The following is a 24137-nucleotide window of genomic DNA, read 5'->3' on the forward strand; positions in this document are numbered from 1 at the left end:
CTGTGGTCCATGGGGTCGCAAAGAGTTGGACACAACTGAGCGACTAACCCATTATGTCCCAAGAAATGGAGTTTTTTTGAAAGAAAAGAGCTCTTTTTTGCTCTTTCAGGCTTGGGCTACATCAGAACCAAAACACCCAAACCCTTGCCCTTGTTGTGCATCCCTGCCAGAATTAGGTAAGATGGACAATAAAGATACTTTTTATTGTAAATTAATAATTTTTGTATTTATTTTTATAAACATAAAAAGAAATTTTATATTCTTCAATCCATTTTAATGGATTAAAGAATAAATAGGAAGTGATAGATTTAAGATGATTAGTATGTACCGATATCAAAATTGTTGTTGTTGCTGTTTAGTTACTAAGTCTTGTCCAACTCTCTTGCAACCCTAGGGACTGTAGCCTACCAGCTCCTCTGTCCATGGGATTCTCCAGGCAAGAATACTGGAGTAGGTTGCCATTTCCTTCTCCGGGGGATCTTCTGGACCCAGGGATTGAACTGAGGTCTGCTGCATTGCAGGCGAATTCTTTACCGCTGAGCCAATGTGAAAGCAACAGATTTTTTTTTTTCTAAAGTGTTTCCATAAGATTGATGCCAATGGAGAAAGAGAAACTGAATATAAGGGGGAAAAAAAGCAGATAAATGGTGAACTAACATTGCCATGAAGAGGAAAGGACTGGATTTTAAAGTACAGATGGAAAAATTAGAGTTATGCCAAAGATGTGACATTGCTAGTGTGGTCTAGATGCAAGGAAAAAGGAGGAAAAAGTCATGGGTATGATAATAATAAAGAGAGATAATAAGATAATAATATTATGATAATAACACTTTATGCTTTCAGGGAAATTATAAGGTCTCCTCCTGACAGTAAAAGGAAAAGTATAGAGATAGAAGGGCTAGTAGAGACTTTGAATCCTTGAATTATTACCCCTGAGTATGAGAGGACAGCAAAGAGTTGGGCATGAGAGAGAGGACTGCCAAGAGGGTCACTCTTATCATTAGAGTTAATGCCCTCGTAGGACCCGAGGCCTGAATTTGAAAATAGAGAAGTTGGGTAGATTTGTCATTATAGTTCATCCAGTATATGAACATTGGTGCTTAGGTCATTGGCAAGAAGGTAGTGCACTAATGGGTTGTGGATCCTAGAGAATATGTGTGTGTGCTCAGTTGCTCAGTCATGTCTGACTCTCTGTAACCCTGTGGACTGTAGCCCACCAGGCTCCTCTGTCCATGAAGTTTTCCAGGCAAGAATACTTGAGTGAGTTTCTATTTCCAATTCCAGGGGATCTTCCTGTCTCAGGGATTGAACCCATGTCTCCTGCATTGCAGGCAGATTCTTTACCACTGTGCCACCTGGGAAGGCCACAAAAGATGAGGATCAGAGAAAATGAGATGCCAGGTAGGCAAGGAGAATGCCTGAAGATATGGAGGTGCAAGTTTAAAAACCTCATATGTTCAGCTAAGCAATTCTTTCATGCTGGATGTACAGATTTACTATCAAACCCAAAGTCAACCTACATATCCACCTATTTTACCTTCCAGGGATTTTATAGTTTTGCATTTTACATGTAAGCCTGTGATCCATTTTGAGTTAATTTTTGTGAAGGGTCTGTGCCTGTTCATTATTTTGCACATGAAAAAATGTGTTCCAGCTGTCCCAGCACTGTTTGTTGAAAAGACTGTCTTTACGCCATTATATTGTCTTTGCTCCTCTGATGAAGATCAGTAACTACACAGATCTCTCTTGACTTATAATGGGGTTGTGTCCTGTAATTTGAAAATATCAAAAGTCAAAAACGCATCTAATATACCTAATCTACCTCTTAGGAACAGCTCGTTTCTCCTTTCTGACTAGTTAGGACATGGTTCTGACCCCATTTTGGAAAACAAGACCCAGACTGGATATTGCTGGCAACTTGCAAAAAACTATGTTCTTCCAGTTTCAATCTAATTTGAGTTGCTGACAAACCCCACCTAGAAAAGATTACAGGGCTCTGTGGTACTATTTTGTGTTCTGGATGCCATGGTTTTTTGAGGGTCCAGAGGTTGCCCTGTGGAGGAGGAAGCTGTGACAGTCTCTAGTGCTTTCAGGAGAAGGATGAATTGATTCTCTTTTCCCCAGGGGATGTCACATAACACCCAGCATACAGGAGGAGAGCTGTTCCCAGGTACTGCAAAGGAGCGTGCAGAATTTGGTTTGCTAGAATCACTTGTGGTAAGTTGACAGGGGCCAAGCTGAAACCATAATTGGTGCAGCACACTGAGGAGAAGGCAATGGCACCCCACTCCAGTACTCCTGCCTGGGAAATCCCATGGGCGGAGGAGCCTGGTAGGCTGCCGTCCGTGGGGTCGCGAAGAGTCGGACATGACTGAGTGACTTCACTTTGACTTTTCACTTTCATGCACTGGAGAAGGAAATGGCAACCCACTCCAGTGCTCTTGCCTGGAGAATCCCAGGGACAGGGGAGCCTGGTGGGCTACTGTCTATGGGGTCACACAGAGTCGGACACGACTGAAGTGACTTAGCAGCAGCAGCAGCAGCAGCAGAGACACTGCGTATGATTAATAGGGTCTGGAGCTGACTGCCCTGAGTTAGAGAGAAGGTGCCTTTTCTGAAAGTGCATCCACAGATGTCCCAGTGACAAAGTCTATAAGAGATGAGTGTGTACACCCCATACTAGGACTCTTCCTGGAACTGAGGTCATTGTCAGAGCAAATAAGGGTTTGTTTACTCCCACAGCCTCCAGACTGTTCACCTTAAGGCTATTGCTGCACAGTCAAGAAAATGAAGATAGAGGAGAGAGAAATCGTATAGTCTTTTATCATGCAGCCAGAGTTTTGTTGACTCAGATAGAGATGATTTTTACTGCTTGCCAGTGTGGCCAGCTACTAAGGAGGGCTGCTCTTCCCAAGGCATGGAGAGACAGAAGGTCAAGTAATTATAAGCTTGCCAAAGCCTCTGGTTTCTGGAAAAAATATAGATAGAAACTTTTACTGATCATTTTTTAAAAGTTCTATTGACATCTGATATGCTATAGACTGCATATAATTAAAGTGTACAATTAGATTTGTATGCTGCTGCTGCTGCTCAGTCACTTCAGTCACGTCCGACTCCGTGAGGTACGTATAAATCCATGAAACCATTGTAACCATGCTAATGAACACATCCATTGCCCCTATGTTCACCCTGTGTCCTTTATAATCTCATCCTGCCCTCACCAGCCCTCTGGGAATTCACTGACTTACTTTCTTTGACAATAAACTCATTTAAATTTCCTAGAATTTTCCATGACTGGAATCATAACATTTGCTTTAAAAAAAAAATCTGGTTTTCTTCATGCTTCATAATTATTTTCAGGTTCAAAAACAGTGTTTATGTGAATAGTTTATTATTTCTGTTGTTGAGTAGTATTCTACTGTTTGGATATACCACTACTTGTTCATCTATTTAGCTGTTAATGGACATTGGGGCTCCTTCCAGTTTGGGGCTATTACAGAGAAAGCTGCAGATTTTAAATGTATAATTTGATGTTTTGATACATGCTTAAATCTTTGATACCAAAAGTCTCTTTTCAGCCTTTTTACATCCATCCTTTGTGACTTGTAAAATTATTGGTGCAAGGACTCTGAGAGTGGATATTCACTTGCAGTGGATATTGATATGGCCATACAAATGGTGAGGGCCCTGTTATGAAGCCCTAGTCCTTCGCTGACTGTCTTCTCACAGCTATTCTTGCATCATCAGTCTCCACCAGATTACAGGGTTATTTTACTTATAAGTTCAGACAGCCTGTCACTTAATGCATAACCTCTTCAGAGTGTATTTCTAAAGTGTAATTACATAGCCTTAATAGCTATCACACAAAATAAAAATATTTAAACTATGACCAAAAATGGACAAGGTGAAGGAGTTTACAATTCACAGAATAAAAAAATTAAAATTGACCAATAAACATACAACAAATACCCAACTACACTAGCAATCAAGATATACACATTCAAATACAACCAACAACCAGCTGTATAATTTTTTTTGCTCAAATTTAGCAAAAATTTAAAAGTATGACAGCATTAGCTGGTAGGAAAATGGTCACTTTTATACTAGTTGGTGGGAGTATACATTGGTATCACATTTTTGGAAATTTAATCTGGTATATCCTAACTCAGAACTTTTACTTTTTGGAATTTAAATTAAGGACATAATTGTAAAGGGTTTTTTAAAGTAAAAATGCAAATAATTGAAATATCCCACAATAAGATATTTCCTTTCATGGAGTAATATGTGTCATTTAAAATAATGATGTTAAATAAAGAAGATGGGTACATAAATACAATGAAATATCACTCAGCCATTTAAAAGAACGAGATAATGCCATTTGCAGCAACATGGATGAACCTAGAGACTGTCATACTGGTTGAAGTAAGTCAGACAGAGAAGGAGAAATAGTGTTTGACATCCCTTGTATGAAAATCTAAAAAGAAATGATACAAATGAACTTATTTACAAAACAGAAACAGACTCACAGATTTAGAAAATTAACTTATGGTTGCCAGGGGTAAGGATGGGAGAAGGGTGATTAGGGAGTTTGGGATCGACAGGTACACACTGCTGTATTTAAAATGGATAACTAACAAGGTCCTACGGTATAGCACAGGGAAATCTGCTGAGTGTTATGTAGCAATCGGGATGGGAAGGGAGTTTGGGGGAGAATGGATACATGTATATGTATGGCTGAGTCCCTTTGCTGTCCACCCAAACTATCACAAGTTGGTTAATTGGCTATACTCCAATATAAAATTAAAAGTTTTAAAAAATTAGATAATGCGGTTAATAGGATAGCAAATGTATTTCAATTCATGTGCGAAGTCTAAAATATGACTTTCCTTTATGGATCACATTGTTATGTAAATATAAGTAACACTGATTTGTTTGTGTGTTTAAATGTTGACATTTTATTAGCAAAGTCATACATGTGTTGGAAATAGTGTGTCCATGGCAGTATAATCCAAGCGATCAATATTCAGTTAATAAATGCTTTGTAGACCACATGACTTTAGTACAACAGAAAGACATTTGAAACATATAATGTTCACAAAAATATAATAAAAAAAGAATTACAAATATATATGTACAGAAACATTTATCAAATGATTATTAATAATAACAACAATAATAAAGATGATATAGTATTTGCAGCATGGAGTAACAAGAAAGCATTGTCTGGCATTATTCTGCAACTTACCCATTATATCTTTCATCTTAACTTTTAAATATAATGCTTATTCTATACTTATGTAGGATAATGTTCTTGTTTATTGACCCAAAATGTTATGGGGTTATGGGGCAATGTGTTGATAACTTATTCTCAGATGGTAGTGGGGAAAAAGTTCCTTTTATTATAATTTGGATATTTTTCCAAGTTTGAGATTATTCCAAAATAAAGACTAATTTAAAAATCTTACCAAGTGAATTCATTCATAAGTCACATGTGTAGCATTATGACTCACTAACACACCAGGCAGACAATACCTCTGTACATAATTTTATTTATCATTGATTGACATGTATTATTTAACTCCACATCTTGATGGGAGATTTTCACTTTCAAAGCATAAATAAACTCAGTGTTTCATAGGGTCATATACTGTTTTACCAGATGTAGATACAGCCACATATTCATTATAAACAGATTTATCCTGTCTTTTAGTCTTCAAAGGCAGATTTGGAATTTGTTAGTTTATTACAAAGCAAAAATGGGTATTTTATTTACTGAAAACACTTTACCATTTACCTTGCGCATTTTATTTGGAATGTAAATCACTAAGATGAAAGAGAGTGAGAAAGAGATTAATAACAAAATTACATGCTATGTTACTACCAGCAAATAAAACTGCCATTTCTAATGTAGCTATGCAATTTTTGAAAATAAAGGAAATTTGAAAATTTTGCAAAATAACTTTAAAAAAGCAAGCTATTAAACCAAGCTTTTTCCTCATATGCCTTTCTCAAATCTAGAATTGTTTTGCCTACTAAACTATTGGGTGGAAATTATATTGGGTTTGTTTGACATGAGGAATTCTTATGGAACCCAGGCTGGCTCCTAGTGTTAACCATCCCAACTCCCTGAGAGCTTAAAAAACATTGATTCATGTTAGAGCATAAAAGTATGCTGGAGATGGATGTCAAAGTCATCCCACTACAAATTCTGGAATGTTCCTATGCTAACTTCTCCCCGCAACTTGCTTCCCCGCCCTCATTTTGACTTGTCCTTTGAAAACATAGCCATTTGTGCATTCTGGTCATCTGACACCGGGCACAGTCCCCTCCAAGAATCTTAGCAGATCTTCAATCATAAAAGAAAATACTTAGACGTTGAAGAATGTCATCTGTTTGGATTAACAAGTAACTCATTTTAAAACTAGACCTTTCAATCTTCTAAAGTTCTTGTGATCTTCAGACCACATTTGTTTTGTTCTTTTTAGTGTAAATAATGCTCTCAAAGATGGCTACAAATAAATAGCAACACCACAGTGTTATGGATATTCAGCTATTCATGATCATTTGTTACATCAGCCAGTCTGTAAGCTCCTTGCCATATATTTGTGTACTTGCATGCTGTGGGTTCTCAGTCGCTTCAGTTGTGTCCAGCTCTTTTCAACCCTATCGACAGTAGCCCGCCAGGTTCCTCTGTCCATAGGATTTCCCAGGCAAGAACACTGGAGTGGGTTGCCATTTCCTTCTCCAGGGCATCTTCCCAACCCAGGAATCAAACCCACTTTTCTTGTGTCTCCTGTAGTGCGGGCAGATTCTTTACCACTGGCTGGAACCGGGAGCCCATATTTGTGTGTGTGTATATATGTGTGTGTATATATATATGTATGTATATGTACATATTTTTGTTTTTATACATTTCACATACATTTATCTATACATAAACATACACACATATGTGTTACTTTTTTCACACATTTTAAAAAGCATTTTGTAACCCATCCACAGTTTAGAAATCTCAGTTCAGGAGAGGCTTGGAGTGTTAGTCACTCAGTCTGGTCTGATTCTTTGCAACCCTATGGACTGTAACTTGCAAGGCTCCTCTGTCCATGGAATTCTCTAGGCAAGAATACTGGAGTCAGTATTCCCTTCTCCAGGAGATCCTTCCAACCCTGATCAAACCCAGGTCTCCTGCATTGCAGAAAGATTTTTTATTGTCTGAGCTACCGGGGAAGCGTGACCGTCATAAAACTCTTCTTCAAACCTTGGACTTGCTTTTTTTCCACCAACCTTCACAAAGCTCCTCTTCCTTGTTTCCTCTCAACTCCCGAGGCACTTCCTCAGATGCCTCCTTTTATGGCTGGATCTCATGAAATCCTTCCACTTCTCCCACCCACATCACCGGAACTTAGTCCTGATTTATTGTTTTTGTACCACTTATTCCTACCTGCAATAATTATTTTTCGGTCTTCTTCAGCTAGAAGGTGAGCTTCATGAAGGCAGGACAACTACTGACACCCTAGGGCTTAGTCCTGACACAAGCACACAGTAAATATCAAATAAATATCTGTTGAATACAGTGCTGATGCCCCAAACATTAACTGGTACAGGACAGACACTGGACAATCAGAACAGGGATGAGAAGTGAACAACTGGGGGTGCCCTCCTGGCCTGAACAGACTGAACATTGGCCTTCCTTAAATGAATGAGAGTCTCAGCTGATGTCATCTGCCTTCTTTCCACAAATGGAGTACGGCTTTCCTCATTGGCTTCTTAGGAATGCCTCTCAAATTTGTACTTATAACAGTGACCACTTGTAGTTATAAAGTGGAATGTTATTACTGCAAACCTCACAGATATTTCCAGTAATATTTCTTTATATTGACATCTAGTCATGGGATCGTTCTCATACTTTCTCAGAATTTTCCATAATCTGGCTTTTGAAAGACTAATTCTTTTTTAAAAAGTTTGTTTATTAATTTGGCTGCCCTGGGTCTTAGTTGCATCATGTGGGATCTAGTCCCCTGACCAATGATGAAACATGGACTCCCTACATTCGGAGTTCTGAGTCTGCCCCTGCACCACCAGGGAAGTCTCAAGACTGATTCTAATTCTAGCATTTCTTTCTTTGTCCAATGTGAACACAAGACGCCCAACTTATTACAAAATCTCAGTATACAAATCAGTTCTTCCTTTTAGATTAGAATGCAACATTGTTGCACTTTTCCTTTTATTCCTTCATCTCTCTTGAGATTGAGAATGAGTAAAATCAAATATATTTCACATGCTTTGCTCTTTCAGTTGAAAAGAGACACAGTCCACTGCCCCATGATCCTGTCTTCCTGTCTTCCTTCTGGGAGAGTGTTGTCTGCTTGCTCTACTCACAGCTTCCAGGGAGTAAGTTATTTTAAGTCATGACTCGCTCATTCCTTTTTTCAAATCCTCACCACTAGGCAGCAGAGTCTGACTATAAATGGGAACAACAGCTTTAGGTGAAATTGAATTGAATATTCCTTTTCTTTCTTTCTTGGCCCAATAATTTCTTCTTCACCTTCTTGGAATTTCAATTATGGACATGCTGTCTACTCCCCTGTCCCTGTTCTTAGAGATCTAATACAAGGACGCTTTTAGCCTGCCATATTCCAGTCTTGACTGTCATCTCACTAGTTCCCAGTAATAAGAGAGATCTAGTTTACCTCTTTCTGGTTAGTTTAAATGTCATTTTATTCATTACTCCAAATCAGTCACATTTTCTTATTCATTTTCCTGTTGCTTTCATTTAAGAGTTACCAGGACCATCCATGTTGCTGCAAATAGCATTATTTCATTCTTTTTAATGGTTGAGTAATATTCCAATGTATATATGTACCACATCTTTATCCATTCATCTGTTAATGGACTTTTAGGTTGCTTCCATGTCTTGGCTATTGTAAACAGTGCTGCAGTGAGACGTGGGGTGCATTTATCCTTTGGAACATGTGTTTCTTCAGATATATGCCCCTGGAGTGGGATTTCTAGATCATATGGAAGCTCTATTTTTAGTTTTTCAAGAAACCTCCATACAGTTCTCCATAGCAGTTGACCAAATTTACATTCCTACCAAAAGCGTAGGAGGGTTCCCGTCTTTCCACACCCTCTCCAGCATTTGTTATTTGTAGATTTTTCTTTTTTTTCGATGATAGCCAGTCTGGATGAAAGTGAGGTTTGAGGGAGAATGGATCCATATATACGTATGGCTGGATTTCCCAGGTGGCACTAGTGGTAAAGAACCCGCCTGCCAATGCAATAGACATGAGATATGGGTTCAGTCCCTGGGTTGGGAAGATTCCCTAGAGGAGCGTATAGCAACCCACTCCAGTATTCTTGTCTGGAGAACCCCATGGACAGAAGAACCTGGTGGTTACAGTCCATAGGGTTGTAAAGAGTCCAACACTACTGAAGCGACTTAGGATGCACACAGAGCACATATGTATGGCTGAGTCCCTTCGTTGTTCACCTGAAATTACCACAACATTGTTTAAAGTTTGAGAAAAAAAATTTTTTAATAAGATTATCATTCTGTAAAAAAAAAAGTTACTGGGAAACCCAGCCAAAGTATTTGGATTTTAATTTTATCTAATTATGTCCTCCTTCTTCTGAAATTTTTTCCTTCCATCCATCTTTTCTCCCTCCTTTCTTCCCTTCCTTCCCTCTTTCCTTCCTTTCTTTCTTCCTTCTTCGTTCAGCTTCTGCCTCTGTCCTTTCTCTCTCACATTCTAAGCCAGACTATTGACTCTAATTCCACAAGATACCCAGGTTACTTGCATAGTTACAGTTAAAACCCCTAGTGCCTGTCAGCAGGAATTTTTCCATCATTAGCTTCCATTGTTATTTAGACAGCATAATATAAGGTCTCACCTTATCGGTTCCAAAGTTTGACAGCAATTAAGAAAACTAAATTCCAAAGCAGAGGGAAAGCAAGCTAGCATATTTTCCCAAAGGTTAAAGTCTTGAAAAGACAACCTCAGTATCAGTTTTCAATTAAAGAGCCTGACTGTTTGAGTTATTTAGGTGTGTCCAGATATATTTTAAAACAAAATTAAACAAAGTACAACATTTTAAGGGGTGTCTGGAAAAATACACTTGCCTAACTTCTCCAATTATTTATGGCCTTTTGTGAGTCAAAGAGCAAATGAGAAAGTAAAAGTCTTCTTTGGTCAGATAGAGCTCCAGAAATTCCACTGTGTTCCCAGATCAATGAGAGAATGTTCCTGAAATGTAACCAATAAATTATACAGCACATAACTAGCCTTTATTTGTAGGTCACCTTGAGGAAGTCAGTTCTTAAATATTAATGGCTCTGGATCAAAGATAATAACTTTATTATTTTATTTATTTATTTATTTTTCCAAACTAAAGGTTAACCTAGTTGTCCCTATTTGAAATAGATGTGTCTGATCATGGGCCTCCGGTATAGAGATGGCTAGTTCTGATTCCATATCCTAATATATGTTATGTGTTTGTGGTATTAGATCCAAGATAACTGAGACATACACTTCGAATTTCATAGTACTTGAAAATGCTACATCTAGTCCATCATATTTTTTTTTCATTCAAATGACTCTGTGTTATCATGTGTCACTGATCTTCACCAATATTTCAAGAGCAGAGAGCATGTGGTAGGTGGAATGGACATATGTGAACCCCTGAAACTTGTCTGCCCCACTCTCCACGATGCCTTCTCCCATCTTCCACCTTCTCCCTCTTCCACTAGGACTCACGGGACTCAGAGGGGCCTGTCCCGAACATGCACATGCAAAGCCTCCAAACCAAGGAAGAAGTCCGCTTGATACCCAGTTCCCTGTCCTGCTTACATTCTTTGTTCCCTATTTTTCAAGAAATTCTAAGCCTGAATTGGAGGACAGGGCAAAGCGGAGGAAAGAGGCAGAGAGAGAGAAGGAAGAAGATGGGAGGTTAGGGAGGAGCTCTCCCATCTCCCCAAGCCCTAATCTTCAGGACCAGACAACTGAGGATTCACTTGGCAAATACCCACAAAGCCTGCAGAGGGGCAAATTCTCCAGGATTCCAAGTCATAGATCCTAGCAGTTTCTGAATTTGGTTTTCTGTTGCATATTCTAACTCTCAGAACCAAAAATAGCTTCATTGAGGAACATTTTTCAACCTTCATGTATAAAGGCCATTAAATCGATTGCCTTAATGCCCTGCCCCAACTTATACAAAACATGGAAAATCATGCATTTTACAAGTTCCTTGCAAGTCTAGGCACTAGATATCTCTGAAAGTTGTCCTCTACCATTACTAGAAGGCTGACCATCAAAGAATTGATGCTTTTTTTTTCTTTTTTAAATTTAAATTTATTTATTTTAATTGGAAGCTAATTAATTTACAATATTGTATTGGCTTTGCAATACATCAGCATGAATCTGCCACGGGTGTACACGTGTTCCCCATCCAGAAACCCCCTCCCACCTACCTCCCCATACCATCCCTCTGGGTCATCCCAGTCCACCAGCCCCAGGCATCATGTATCCTGCATTGAACCTGGACAGGCGATTTGTTTCGTATATGATACTATACATGCCATTCAATGCCATTCTACCAAATTATCCCACCCTTGTCCTCTCCCACAGAGTCCAAAAGAGTCTGTTCTATACATCTGTGTATCTTTTGCTGTCTCACATACAGGGTTATCGTTACCATCTTTCTAAATTCCATATATATGTATTAGTATACTGTATTGGTGTTTTTCTTTCTGGCTTACTTCACTCTGTACAATAGACTCCAGTTTCATCCACCTCATTAGAACTGATTCAGATGTATTCTTTTTAATAGCTGAGTAATACTCCATTGTGTATATGTACCACAGCTTTCTTATCCATTCATCTGCTGATGGACATCTAGGTTGCTTCCATGTCCTGGCTATTATAAACAGTGCGGCAATGAACATTGGGGTACATGTGTCTCTTTGAATTCTGGTTTCCTTGGTGTGTATGCCCAGCTGGGGGATTACTGGGTCATAAGGCAGTTCTATTTGTAGTCTTTTTTAAGGAATCTCCACACTCTTCTCCATAGTGGCTGTACTAGTTTGCATTTCACCAACAGTGTAAAAGGGTTCCCTTTTCTCCACACCCTCTCCAGCATTTATTGCTTGTAGAATTTTGGATCGCAGCCATTCTGACTGGAGTGAAATGGTACCTTATTGTGGTTTTGATTTGCATTTCTCGGATAATGAGTGATGTTGAGCATCTTCTCATGTGTTTGTTAGCTATCTGAATGTCTTCTTTGGAGAAATGTCTGTTTAGTTCTTTGGCCCATTTTTTGATTGGGTCATTTATTTTTCTGGAATTGAGCTGCAGCAGTTGCTTGTATATTTTTTAGATCAGTTGTTTGTTAGTTGTTTCATTTGCTATTATTTTCTCCCATTCTGAAGGCTGTGTTTTTACCTTGCTTATAGTTTCCTTTGTTGTGCAGAAGCTTTTAAGTTTAATTAGATCCCATTTGTTTATTTTTGCTTTTATTTCCAATATTCTGGGAGGTGGATCATAGAGGATCCTGCTGTGATTTATGTCGGAGGGTGTTTTGCCTATGTTCTCCTCTAGGAGTTTTATAGTTTCTGGTCTTACATTTAGATCTTTAAGCCATTTTGAGTTTATTTTTGTGTGTGGTGTTAGAAAGTGTTCTAGTTTCATTCTTTTACAAGTGGTTGACCAGTTTTCCCAGCACCACTTGTTAAAGAGATTGTCTTTTCTCCATTGTATATTCCTGCCTCCTTTGTCAAAGATAAGGTGTCCATAGGTGCATGGATTTATCTCTGGGCTTTCTGTTTTGTTCCTTTGATCTATATTTCTGTCTTTGTGCCAGTACCATACTGTCTTGATGACTGTGGCTTTATAGTAGAGCCTGAAGTCGGGCAGTTGATTCCTCCAGTTCCATTCTTTTTTCTCAAGATTGCTTTGGCTATTCAAGTTTTTTTGTATTTCAATTCAAATTGTGAAATTATTTGATCTAGCTCTGTGAAAAATACTGTTGGTAGCTTGATAGGGATTGCATTGAATCTGTAGATTGCTTTGGGTAGTATACTCATTTTCACTATATTGATTCTTCTGATCCATGAACATGGTATATTTCTCCATCTATTAGTGTCCTCTTTGATTTCTTTCACCAGTGTTTTATAGTTTTCTATATATAGGTCTTTAGTTTCTTTAGGTAGATATATTCCTAAGTATTTTATTATTTTTGTTGCAATGGTGAATGGAATTGTTTCCTTAATTTCTCTATTTCCTCATTATTAGTGTATGGGAATGGAAGGGATTTCTGTTTGTTGATTTTATATCCTGCAACTTTACTATATTCATTGATTTGCTCTAGTAATTTTATGGTGGAGTCTTTAGGGTTTTCTGTGTAGAGGATCATGTCATCTGGAGACAAGGATTGAGAAGATGCAAGAAAGTTTTAACCAGGACCTAGAAGAAATAAAAAAGAGTGAATATATAATGAATAATGCAATAAATGAGATCAAAAACACTCTGGAGGCAACAAACAATAGAATAACAGAGGCAGAAGATAGGATTAGTGAAGGAGAAGATAGAATGGTAGAAATAAATGAATCAGAGTGGAAAAAAGAAAAATGAATTAAAAGAAATGAGGACAATCTCAGAGACCTACAGGAGAATATTAAACACCCCAACATTTGAATCATAGAAGAAAACAAAAAGAAAGACCATGAGAAAATACTTGAGGAGATAATAGTTGAAAACTTCCTTAAAATGGGGAAGAAAATAATCACCCAAGTCCAAGAATTGATGCTTTTGAACTGTGGTGTCAGAGAAAACTCTTGAGGGTCCCTTGGACTGCAGGGAGATCAAACTAGTCAATCATAAGGAAGTCAGTCATGAATATTCATTGGAAGGACTGGTGCTGAAGCTAAAGCTCCAATACTTTGGCCACCTGATGCAAAGAACTGACTCATTGGAAAAGACCTTGATGCTTGGAAGTACTGAAGGCAGGAGGGGAAGGGGACAACAGAGGATGAGTTGGTTGTATGGCATCACAGACTCAATGGACATGAGTTTGAGCAAGCTCTGGGAGATGGCAAAGGACAGAAGCCTGAAAAGTTATGGTCCATGGGGTCACAAAGAGTAGGACACGACTGAGCAACTGAACAATAACACAAAAACCATTACCAGGTGCTAAAGAGCAGGGACTTTTTTGACAACCAAAAAAAAAAAAAAACCCTCAGATCACCAATGGCACATGAGCAACATATACACTTCTGAATTCTTAAATCTTTCCTCCAAAGAAGACTTTGCTTGTGTATTTGAGCATAGTGAGACACAGGCCAGTTTCGCTAAAACCTTTCATAGTCTCCCTGTCTGGTAAGTCCTCTTACTGGAGAACCTAAAGAATGGGGAAGTGTTTTGGTAATCTGTGCCATGAAGTTTGAAAACCACCAAATATCAAGGAAAATTTTGTGTTCAGTTCCTTTTCTGGTGTAATGTTAAATTGTATAGATTATTAATGCATGTCCACTGAACATAAGCCTGGTTTTATGATATAACTGCTTAGATTTTATTGGTGATATTAGATTAGTGGTTGCATTAAACAATTAAATTTCCATTGTGATTATTAATTGAAAAAAAAAAAGAATGGGGAAGTGTTTTCTCCACGGTGCATGGGAGGGTCTAAAAATTGCATAGAAAACCTTCAGTGCAGGAAACTTGCATCTCATTTTCCCCATCATACTATGGCACTAGAAAAGACTAATCTGATTACCTTTCTGTGACTAGAATGGTTAAATTTCCAAATAAAAACATACAAACCACTAGGTATAAAATATGGGTATGTTGTACAATGCAGGGAGTATACCGCCAATACTTTATAACTAATAAATGGAGAACAATCCTGAAAGTTGTGAATCACTATATTGAACACCCGTGGCTTACATAATATTGTACAGCAAATATGCTTCAATAAAAATAAATAAGAAATTTAAGAAAAGGGCTAGTGTTAAAGAATTTTCTAGGACACTACCTAAAAACTCAAAAAGAATAAATAACATTCTAAAGATAAAGCAGCTCAGCCAAGTACCAAGAAAATTTCCTTCCCCAAGATTAAAAACCAGATGTATAAGCCCTAACATCCAGCATTATACATAAAAAAAACCAGATGTATAAGCCCTAACATCCAGCATTATACATACACAACATATTTGTTTTTCACTTATCAAGAGTGCTACAAACTCAAAAACAAGAAACAATTCAATGGAAATGTGACTAAGTGGCTGTCCCAGGAAGTTTCACTGACAGGCATCCTCCTGATTCTATCTTGCTTGGTGGATTCTTGTGGTCAGTGTGGTGAAGGAATCTTCTCTTCTCTTGCTGTCCCCACCAGAACCATTCCTCCCAAACCCCTAGACTCTGTCAGTGTAAAACAAGATAAATACAGTTGATCTTATTCCCTTGCCCTCAACTCCAACTCATTCTCCAAATGGAATCAAGATAAACTTTTTAAAAAATGCTTAATGAATCTTTTATTTGGACTATATTCCACTACATAAAATCATAAGGCAATGAAAAAGTATTTCAAATTGTTTATATATATATATATATTCTCTTTAGTAGACAGCATGGTAAAGAAGGAAATAGCAATTACCCCAAATCTCACCACTAAAAAACTGTCACCATTAAAGCATTGATAGATTTTCTAACAGTTCTGTTTTCACAAGCAATATACATAATTTTTAATCAAGATTTTGGTGTTGTTGTATTTTGAGTTTAGCATTCCATTCCATTAGGATTTCAGCTTACTGCTATATCAGAAGATTCTCTAATTTTTCAGCATTTGTTGTCTAATAATCTTTATTCACTATACCATTAACTGAAAAGTAGAGATGAATTTAGCTTTCAACAGCTAAGGAATTGCTAGTACATCATTGTACATCCTCTCCATCAAACATTTAACCAACATTAAAAATAATTTTCTTAAAGATAAACTTTTAAACACTTAAATCTGAGAGCAATCTCTGGTTTTTTAAGGCCATTCAGTGACTTGTTAATGTCCGAGAGTGAAATCTGATGTTCATTTTGTTAGTTACAAGGTTCCTGGGATCTGGTTCTTGGCTTTTTCTCCAGCCTTACCTTCTGCCATTACTTCAACCCCCACCATCATCACCAAGTGAGGAATTTCTTTTTCTGCTCCCTATACCCCCATCACAGATCACCACCAAGTGAGCATTTAGCAGCTGTGACCTTGACCATTTAACTCTCCTCCCATTTCCTTTGCCTTCCAGGTCTTAATGCCCTCAGGAAAATGTGATGCCTTGTCAATTACAAGTCACAAGACCAACTCAGCCTCAAATGCCATGTAGATTACAAGGTTCTCCAGTTTAGTAGAGTCAATAAATGGAATCCCATTTTCAAACTGGAAAACCTGCTATGGGATGAACTCTCCTCCCACCAATCATAAATTCATCTGTTGGAACCCTAAACCCTAGGACCTCAAAATGTGATTGCATTTAGAGATAGGGCTTTTAAAGGAGGGGTGAAGTTAAAGTAAAGGCCATAATGATGGGGCCCTAATCTAATTATTATCCTATAAGAACCAGAGATTGGGATACACAGGGTAACACCAGGTAATGCACAGAGAAAGACCATGTCAGGACACAGAGAGAAGGTGGTCCTCTGCAGGCCCAGGAGAGAGGCCTCAGAAGAAATTACTCCTGCTAACACTTTGATTAATCTTGGACTTCCAGCTTCTAGAGCTGTGAGAAATAAATATCTGTTGTTGAAGCCACAGAGTCTACGGTGTTTTATTGTGGCAATCTGAGCAGACTCGTACACTATGAAAAGTTAGAAATATTTAACTTGCATTCTGGAGCTGAAAATCTATCTATATCATCATTAATTTTCCATTTTCAACTGTCTTTACCTCTAAATCTAGAAATAAATATGAACATTAAAGAAGAACCTAATAACAAGGATTCATTCATTGGTCAACATGTACAGGGCAGGCCCTATAATGGGTGCTTCATGAATGCCAATTTATTCTCCACATAACAGCCCAGGACACTTAGGACCACACAGGTTGAGTAACCAGCCCAAGATCACACCATAAGCACAAAGTTAGAGATGACATTTGAAAGTGCATCTCTGTGAGAACTGAGTTTGGTAGGAGCAAAGGCTTGAACCCAGAAGTGTTGCTAAATATCCAAGTCTGATCTTAAATCAGATTATTTGTCTTCCATGAGCTCAGTTTCTTCATCTGTAAAATGAGGATAGTGTGATATTTACTTTGCAAGATTGGAGAAAGGATTAAATGAGATAATATGCAGAAGAATAAGAATGCAGTAGATATTCAAAAGTGGTCAACCCCTCTATTGTAGTTTGTCTCAGAGGCAAAGCCAAGAAAAGAATCCCTGATGCCAATATCAGCAGAAATTGCCTTGTTTCAGCAAGGCCCTTCAGTTTCAATTTAAAAAAAAGCTTATTTCTCTATTGATTTATATGTGATCATTTATAAATTAAATAGGCTTTTAAGTGACTGATCTGCCTCCGTCTAAACTGGGGCCTGTGACAAGGTGCTTTTGGGATGTCTGTGCTCACCTCTAGAACAGGACAAAGGAAAATCAAGTGAAGACTGGCCCATCTCGACGAGTCAGAGCTGAGCTAACAAAGTCTAGTGGCTGTGTGAAAATATAAAGTGAACAAGGAAATCTGATTTGAATTACAGTCTATTTGTGTTTTTTAAAGAAATCACTATTCAATCATGGTGACGAGTACTGCTCAGCTATAATACTTTCAAAAAAATATGAAGTTTAATTGAAAAAAAAAAAAAGAAGCACCACTCAGGAGTCAGCCACACTTAGAGTCAAAGTCACCTCCTTCAATTTTCGAGATAAGTGACCTTGGCCAAATTCCCTAACCTCCCCAAACTGGTTTTCCTCATCTGTAAAATAACCACAATAATAACTGCCTCATGGTCTGGTTGTAAATAATAAATGCAATTATATATGTATAGTGCTTCATGATAATAGCATTTACATAACACTTGCTATGTGTCAGTCATTGGCTTAAGCACTTGACTTACATTTATTCAATTTGGTATAGTCTTCATAACAATTTTTTGAAATAAGTACTATCATCAGCTTCATTTTACTGAGGAGGAAGCTGAGATTCAGAGAAGTTAAGTCACTTGCCCAAGGTCACACAGGAGTAGTTGGTGGAGCTGGATTCCAGAGGCTGTACATTTAGCCTTTATGGAATGCCTGCCTCTGAGTAAATACTTAATACTTCAGTTCAGTCGCTCAGTCATGTCCAACTCTTTGTGACCCCATGGACTGCAGCACGCCAAGCCTCCCTTTCCATCACCAACTCCCAGAGTTTACTCAAATTCATGTCCGTTGAGTCGGTGACGCCATCCAACCATCTCAGCTTCTGTTGTCCCCTTCTCCTCCCGCCTTCAATCTTTCCCAGAATCAGGGTCTTTTTTCCAATGAGTCAGTTCTTCGCATCAGGTGGCCAAAGTATTGGAGTTTCAGCTTCAGCATCAGTCCTTCCAATGAATATTCAGGACTGATCTCCTTTAGGATGGACTGGTTGCCTCTCCTTGCAGTCCAATGGACTCTCAAGAGTCTTCTCCAACACCACAGTTCAAAAGCATCAATTCTTCAGTGCTCAGCTTTCTTTATAGTCCAACTCTCACATCCATACATGTCTACTAGAAAAACCATAGCTTTGACTAGATGGACCTTTGTTGGCAAAGCAATGTCTCTGTTTTTTAATATGCTCTCTAGGTTGGTCATAACCTAATACTTACAATTGCATTAAAGAAAAACTAATCCTTTTTGACTCTTAATTTTTGTTTTTTATTTTAAGAGGACTTTGTACAACAAACTAAAGCATAACCTATCAGTAGGAATGCTTTCAAAAATCATATGAATATGGTTTGTTTCGGATTTAGCCTAGTTTTAACTAAGAGTTATGTTTTCAATTACATAAATTACATTGATGATAGAATCACAGTAAGTTAATGTAAACGAAATTAATGTTAGGAGCACAGAAGATGAGAAATGTTTATCAAAAAGTCATAGAGGAATAGAGGATTTGTTTACTGAATAAAGAGTACCTTTTTATGATTTTCAAATATACTGTACATAATATCCTGTAGATAGTTTTAAGTGAAAATATACCTTTCATATAAAATATAATATGATCTCAAAACATTCTTGTCCAAAGATATAACACCTATGCATTTTTTTTCCAATCTTATGTTTAAGTTGTGTAAAAATGTAATCACAGTATATAGGAATTTTCACCATCTAATTCAAATTCAGGGACTTCCCTGGTGGCTCAGAGGTTAAAGCGTCTGCCTGGAATGCGGGAGACCCAGGTTTGATCCCTGGGTTGGGAAGATCCCCTGGAGAAGGAAATGGCAACCCACCTCCAGTACCCTTGCCTGGAGAATCCCATGGAGGGAGGAGCCTGGTAGGCTACAGTCCATGGGGTTGCAAAGAGTCGGACACAACTGAGCGACTTCCCTTCACTTAATAATTCAAATTTTCTGTCTTTTCTTGAACACATATCTTACATTTATCTCACATATCATACTTATTATTTTTCTTCATTCAATCCTGCTGGCTCAAATGGTAAAGAATCTGCCTGCAGTGCAAGATATCTGGATTCAATCCCTGAGTACAGAAGATTCCTTTTGAGAAGGGAAAGGAATGGCTATCTACTCTAGTATACTTGCATGGAGAACTCCATGGACAGAGGAACCTGGCAGGCTTCAGTCCACAGGGTCCAAAGAATCAGACATGACTAAGCGACTAACACTAAACTACTAACATTTACTAAGTACTCACTTTGGGTCATCCTGCCCTGAATGCTCAGGACACAGCTGTCCTTGGAGACACTCAGAGACAGGAAGGTAATTATAATAAGGCGAGTGGTGTTTCCACTGTAGTTCTTCAGCTCAGTAGGAAGACGAGTGAAGAAGGTAGGAGAGGACTGTGCTCGGGTAAGTAGATACTGTACTGGTATGCCAAAGCCTGAGCCTGGGCAGTGAGGTCAGTTTTAATGGATGCAGCTTCCCAGGCTGCAAAGCGGAGCTACAAGAAAGATAAGGGATGTGGAATGCCTCCCATGCCATGCCAAGGATTGAGATAATTTAAGGGTTTTAAACATAAGAATGTCTAAACATAATCGGATTTGTGTTTTAGGATTTTTATTGGAAGGAGTGTGGAAACTAAATTTTTTTTTAATTGGAGGATAATTGCTTTACAGTGTTGTATTAGTTTCTTCTGTGCAACAATGTGAATCAGCTATATGTGTACATATATCTCCTCCCTTCTGAACCTCCCTCCCACTCCACTCCCCATCCCACCTCTCTAGGTCACTGCAGAGCACTGAGTTGAGCTCCCTGGGCTATACAGCAGGGATAGTTTTACACATGGCAGTGTATATATGTCAATGCTATCTGGAGGCAAAGAAATAATTCGGGAGTCTAACTGCTTTTTGTATTGGAAGAGAAAGTATAAAGGGTCTGAACAAAGACAGTCACCATGGAAACCAAGGGGAAGGAAAGGGGTGGGGGTTACCAACTGTGCTCGAACTCGCAGTCTTTCCTTTCTACGAATAAAACTATTTCTCACATTTTTCTCCATCTCATGTGAAGTAAAATTGTTATCAATTTATGCCAGACCTAATTTCATTGTCCCTAAAGTCTGATAGGAACTGCTACTTACCAATAAGGGCTCTGAAAACACAAAGCTGAAGCAACTAGCTCAAGGTCACACAATCAGGGCAGGAGCAGAGAGACAAGACCCAAACCTCTGAATCTGCAGCTGATGTACCCCACCCCCACCCACGCACCCACCCACCCCCTTTCTGCTTCTATTCCCCTGTTTTTCACTCGCACTGACTGGCTTTTAATCTGAATCCATCCCTGTCCTTTCGTAAAAGAATAACTCATCTGTTTGCTAGTCTTTTCAACTACCGTGCAATCTCTTGCTTTCCATGTCATGTTAGTCTTAAACCTCTGCAATGTTCACCTTGTCATCATTTTTTTCCTTAAATTTCAGCATTTGGTTTCCGTGCCATCTAAATGTACTGACGCCAGGACTTCCCTGGGGGTCCAGTGGTTAAGACTTTGTGTTCCCACTGCAGGGGCATGGGTTTGATCCGTGGTCAAGGAACTAAAATCCCACAAGCCACAGGATGTGGCCAAAATATAAGTAAACATAAACATTGATTTAAAAAAAAAAAGCCATGATGAACAAAAATCAAATTTAAAAAGCAAATATACTGACACCAATTATTGTCTGGAAAATTTTAAAGTATTTCTTCATCCTTCTTTCCCTGTGCTTATCAGAGTGCTTTGCATTAGTAATAACTCCTTTATTCCCTGAAACTCTTTTCCCATATGCTTTTGAACATGTCCCTGTGTCACTCCAGCGGCTCCCTCTCTGGCTCTTATGTTAGTTCTTTCCTGATAAAGAAAAGCATTTCCTTTCTGCTATGTTCTGTACGTGCTTCTAGAGGTTTGGGTTTTCCTTTGCTTCCTTTTAATTTTTTTTTTAATTCTCTGCTGTTCTCTTTCAATATAAAGACCTCTGTTTCAGTGGTGTGCTGACAACATATATTTCACACAACCTCCCCATACGTGCCTGCGTGCCAGTTACCTCATCTGCTGCCTCTTGGGAGCAACAAAGAAGTACACAAAGGATTCATCCCCTGTTGTGTAAGCTTTCTTCCCGACCTCTGTCTCCCCAATACTTGGATTTCTTTGATCATGAAAATAAATGCCAGGCAGGTATTCAGTTTACAGAACTAGAACTGAAGCCTGCAGATGATAACAGGAAAGAGAGAAAGACAAAGTCAGCGGAATACCCCCAACTGAATGCATCTTAGTGCAACAGCTCAAGCTCAAGTTCCTGGAGGACCAGGAACCTCTGTCTCATACTTAACTGGAAGCCTCCAGAACTAGTATGACTCAACCAGCAAACATTCCATTGAACCTGCGCCTCACCAGGCTGACAGCGAGGCTGGAAGCCCAGTGCAGTCAGTGATGACAGTTCTTGCTAGGCACTCTCAGAGTGACCCAGAATTGACACTGATCTGAAACCCGGGTGTCAACAAGACTGCTAAAAGTTCCAGCCTTGAAAGACAGGATCCATGGGTTTCTGTTCAGAGCACAGTGCACTTTAAAGCACAATTCAGTAAGAAAAAAAAAAAAAAAGAAACCTAAAAACGGTGTTAGTCACCTCTGCTCCCTCCATCCCCACTTCGATGTCCATGAGATAAGAATTAAAAACTTAGATCAAGACAAAAGGGCAGCCCCTAAAATCGTGCTTTACTGTTTTTGTTTTTTGTTTTGTTTTTTCTTCTTCTATTATTTGGAGGGTGGGGGTGTGGGGGAAGAGTGGGGTGGGGAGGAAGACCTGGGCACAGAGGAGGATTCCAAGCTCTTCAGCTTCTCCTCTGCCCTCCTTTTATGGGGTGGTCTTCAGCACACGGAAGGGATCTCTTCTTGGGGAGTAACCTTTCTGCGTGCTCTTTAACCAGCCAGCCTGCGTCCAAATCATCATCTCCCCAGCTAGCTTAGGTTACAAGCTCCACAGAGGCAGAGATGTTTATTTACCGTATGTCTCATGCCCTAGTGCAGGAGGAGGCTCCCAGGTTTGGCTACGAGTCAGGAAGGCAAAGATCGCCGGGCCGGAGCGCTCAGGGCCAGGTGACACAGTCCTGGGTGCAGGCGCTGCTTGACAGCTTCATCCCCGCCCACTGGCAGGCGAGCGCGGCCCGGCCACACATGCGCGCGCGCAGGGTCCTTAAAAGCCGCGGCCGCGCGGAGACGCCGAGCTCGCCCACCGAGCGCAGGCGGCGACATGCACGTGAACGGCAAAGTGGCGCTGGTGACTGGCGCGGCCCAGGGCATCGGCCGAGCCTCCGCCGAGGCGCTGCTGCTCAAGGGCGCCAAGGTAAGCGCGGCGAGGCGCACGGCCCACCCGAGACCCGCTCTCCAGTCGAGGCCCCGGGGAGTGAGCGCCCCAGGCTGCGCCCCCGGTGCTCTCCTTGCCGCCTCCAGAGCTGTCCAGGCTGGCGCACTCCAGCGGACTTCGAATGCGCTGACAGAGAACCCGATCTGTAAACTGCCCGATCTCAGGTCCAAACGAGGAGCTTCCTGTTGTCTCTGTACTGTCGGTCTGTCTGCCTGTTTTACCAGGCGCGAAGGATCTCGATTCCTCTCCTTTTGTCCGTAGGTAGCGCTGGTCGATTGGAATCTCGAAGCAGGTGTCAAGTGTAAAGCTGCCCTGGATGAGAAGTTTGAACCTCAGAAGACTCTGTTTATTCAGTGCGATGTGGCCGATCAGGAACAACTGAGAGGTAAGCGAGGGGAAAATCAATCCATCAGCGCAGAGCGCGCTTTGAGCAAGTAGCAACCTGAAGGCAGCCTGCGCCAGAGAGCTAGCTTGGGGTGGCGGAGGGGCTACCTCCTGCAGAGTAACTACCTCCGAGCTCCAAGAGATAGCCGACTGCTACCTGACATCCCAATAGACATTAAAAAACTAAGGAGGGATATCTGACATCCCAATAGACATACAAAAACTAAGGAGGAAGAAAAGCCAAGCATGTTTGAGAAATCCTTTTCTTTTAGTCATTTGGCAGCGCATAATGTAATCAAAATTCCTTGGTGTATTCCAAGATAGTGCTGCTTCAGTAGTTATTAAATGATTGAACTTGCAAATGGAACTTAGAAAGATAAAGTAGGCTAGGGGATTACGGCAGACTGCTTCTCCCAGAAAGCTGGAAGACGGCAGAATCCAATGGCAGTCAAATGTGGCAATGTTTCTCCTTGGAACATGCTAGAATGCAAGGTCAAGGGTTGTCGTCACAGCTGTGCTGGATGCTTTTGACCAGATGTTCTCCCTGATTTTTCCCCTATGAAATGCTTTAAAAACAATAATAGTTGTATTGCAGAAGAAAAGTTCCTGTCAGATTTTCCTCAATGCTTTCCTGTTTCTGTCTACTCGCTTAAGACAGACGGATCTACTTGACCAATCCAGAGACAGTGTTGGTGTAGACAAAAAAACAGATTTGGTCATTTAGAAGTCCAACAGATCGGTATGAGAAAATACATGTATTTCG

The 24137-nt window shown here is 39.6% G+C and overlaps 1 protein-coding gene and 1 long non-coding RNA gene across 3 annotated transcripts in view; one reads left to right on the top strand and one right to left on the bottom strand.

Annotated features, from left to right (window-relative positions):
• Positions 1 to 11322: 11322 nt before the first annotated feature.
• On the bottom strand, positions 11323 to 23256 carry LOC132659302 (uncharacterized). The gene is made up of 2 exons (XR_009599566.1): positions 22630 to 23256; positions 11323 to 13457 (listed from the first exon to the last, which is right to left on the bottom strand). It is a non-coding gene; the product is annotated as an uncharacterized LOC132659302 (long non-coding RNA).
• Positions 22848 to 24137, top strand: part of HPGD (15-hydroxyprostaglandin dehydrogenase) — a 35177-nt gene continuing 33887 nt past the window's right edge. For both annotated transcript variants that reach the window (XM_027964620.2, XM_027964621.2), the window contains exons 1-2: positions 22848 to 22969; positions 23252 to 23375. In XM_027964620.2, coding sequence (XP_027820421.1) covers positions 22877 to 22969; positions 23252 to 23375 — 217 coding nt within the window. In that variant the 5' untranslated portion in view covers positions 22848 to 22876. The remainder of the gene's footprint in view (positions 22970 to 23251; positions 23376 to 24137) is intronic.

The sequence above is a fragment of the Ovis aries genome, chromosome 2 (assembly GCF_016772045.2).
Source record: "Ovis aries strain OAR_USU_Benz2616 breed Rambouillet chromosome 2, ARS-UI_Ramb_v3.0, whole genome shotgun sequence".
Taxonomy (NCBI): Eukaryota; Metazoa; Chordata; class Mammalia; order Artiodactyla; family Bovidae; genus Ovis; species Ovis aries.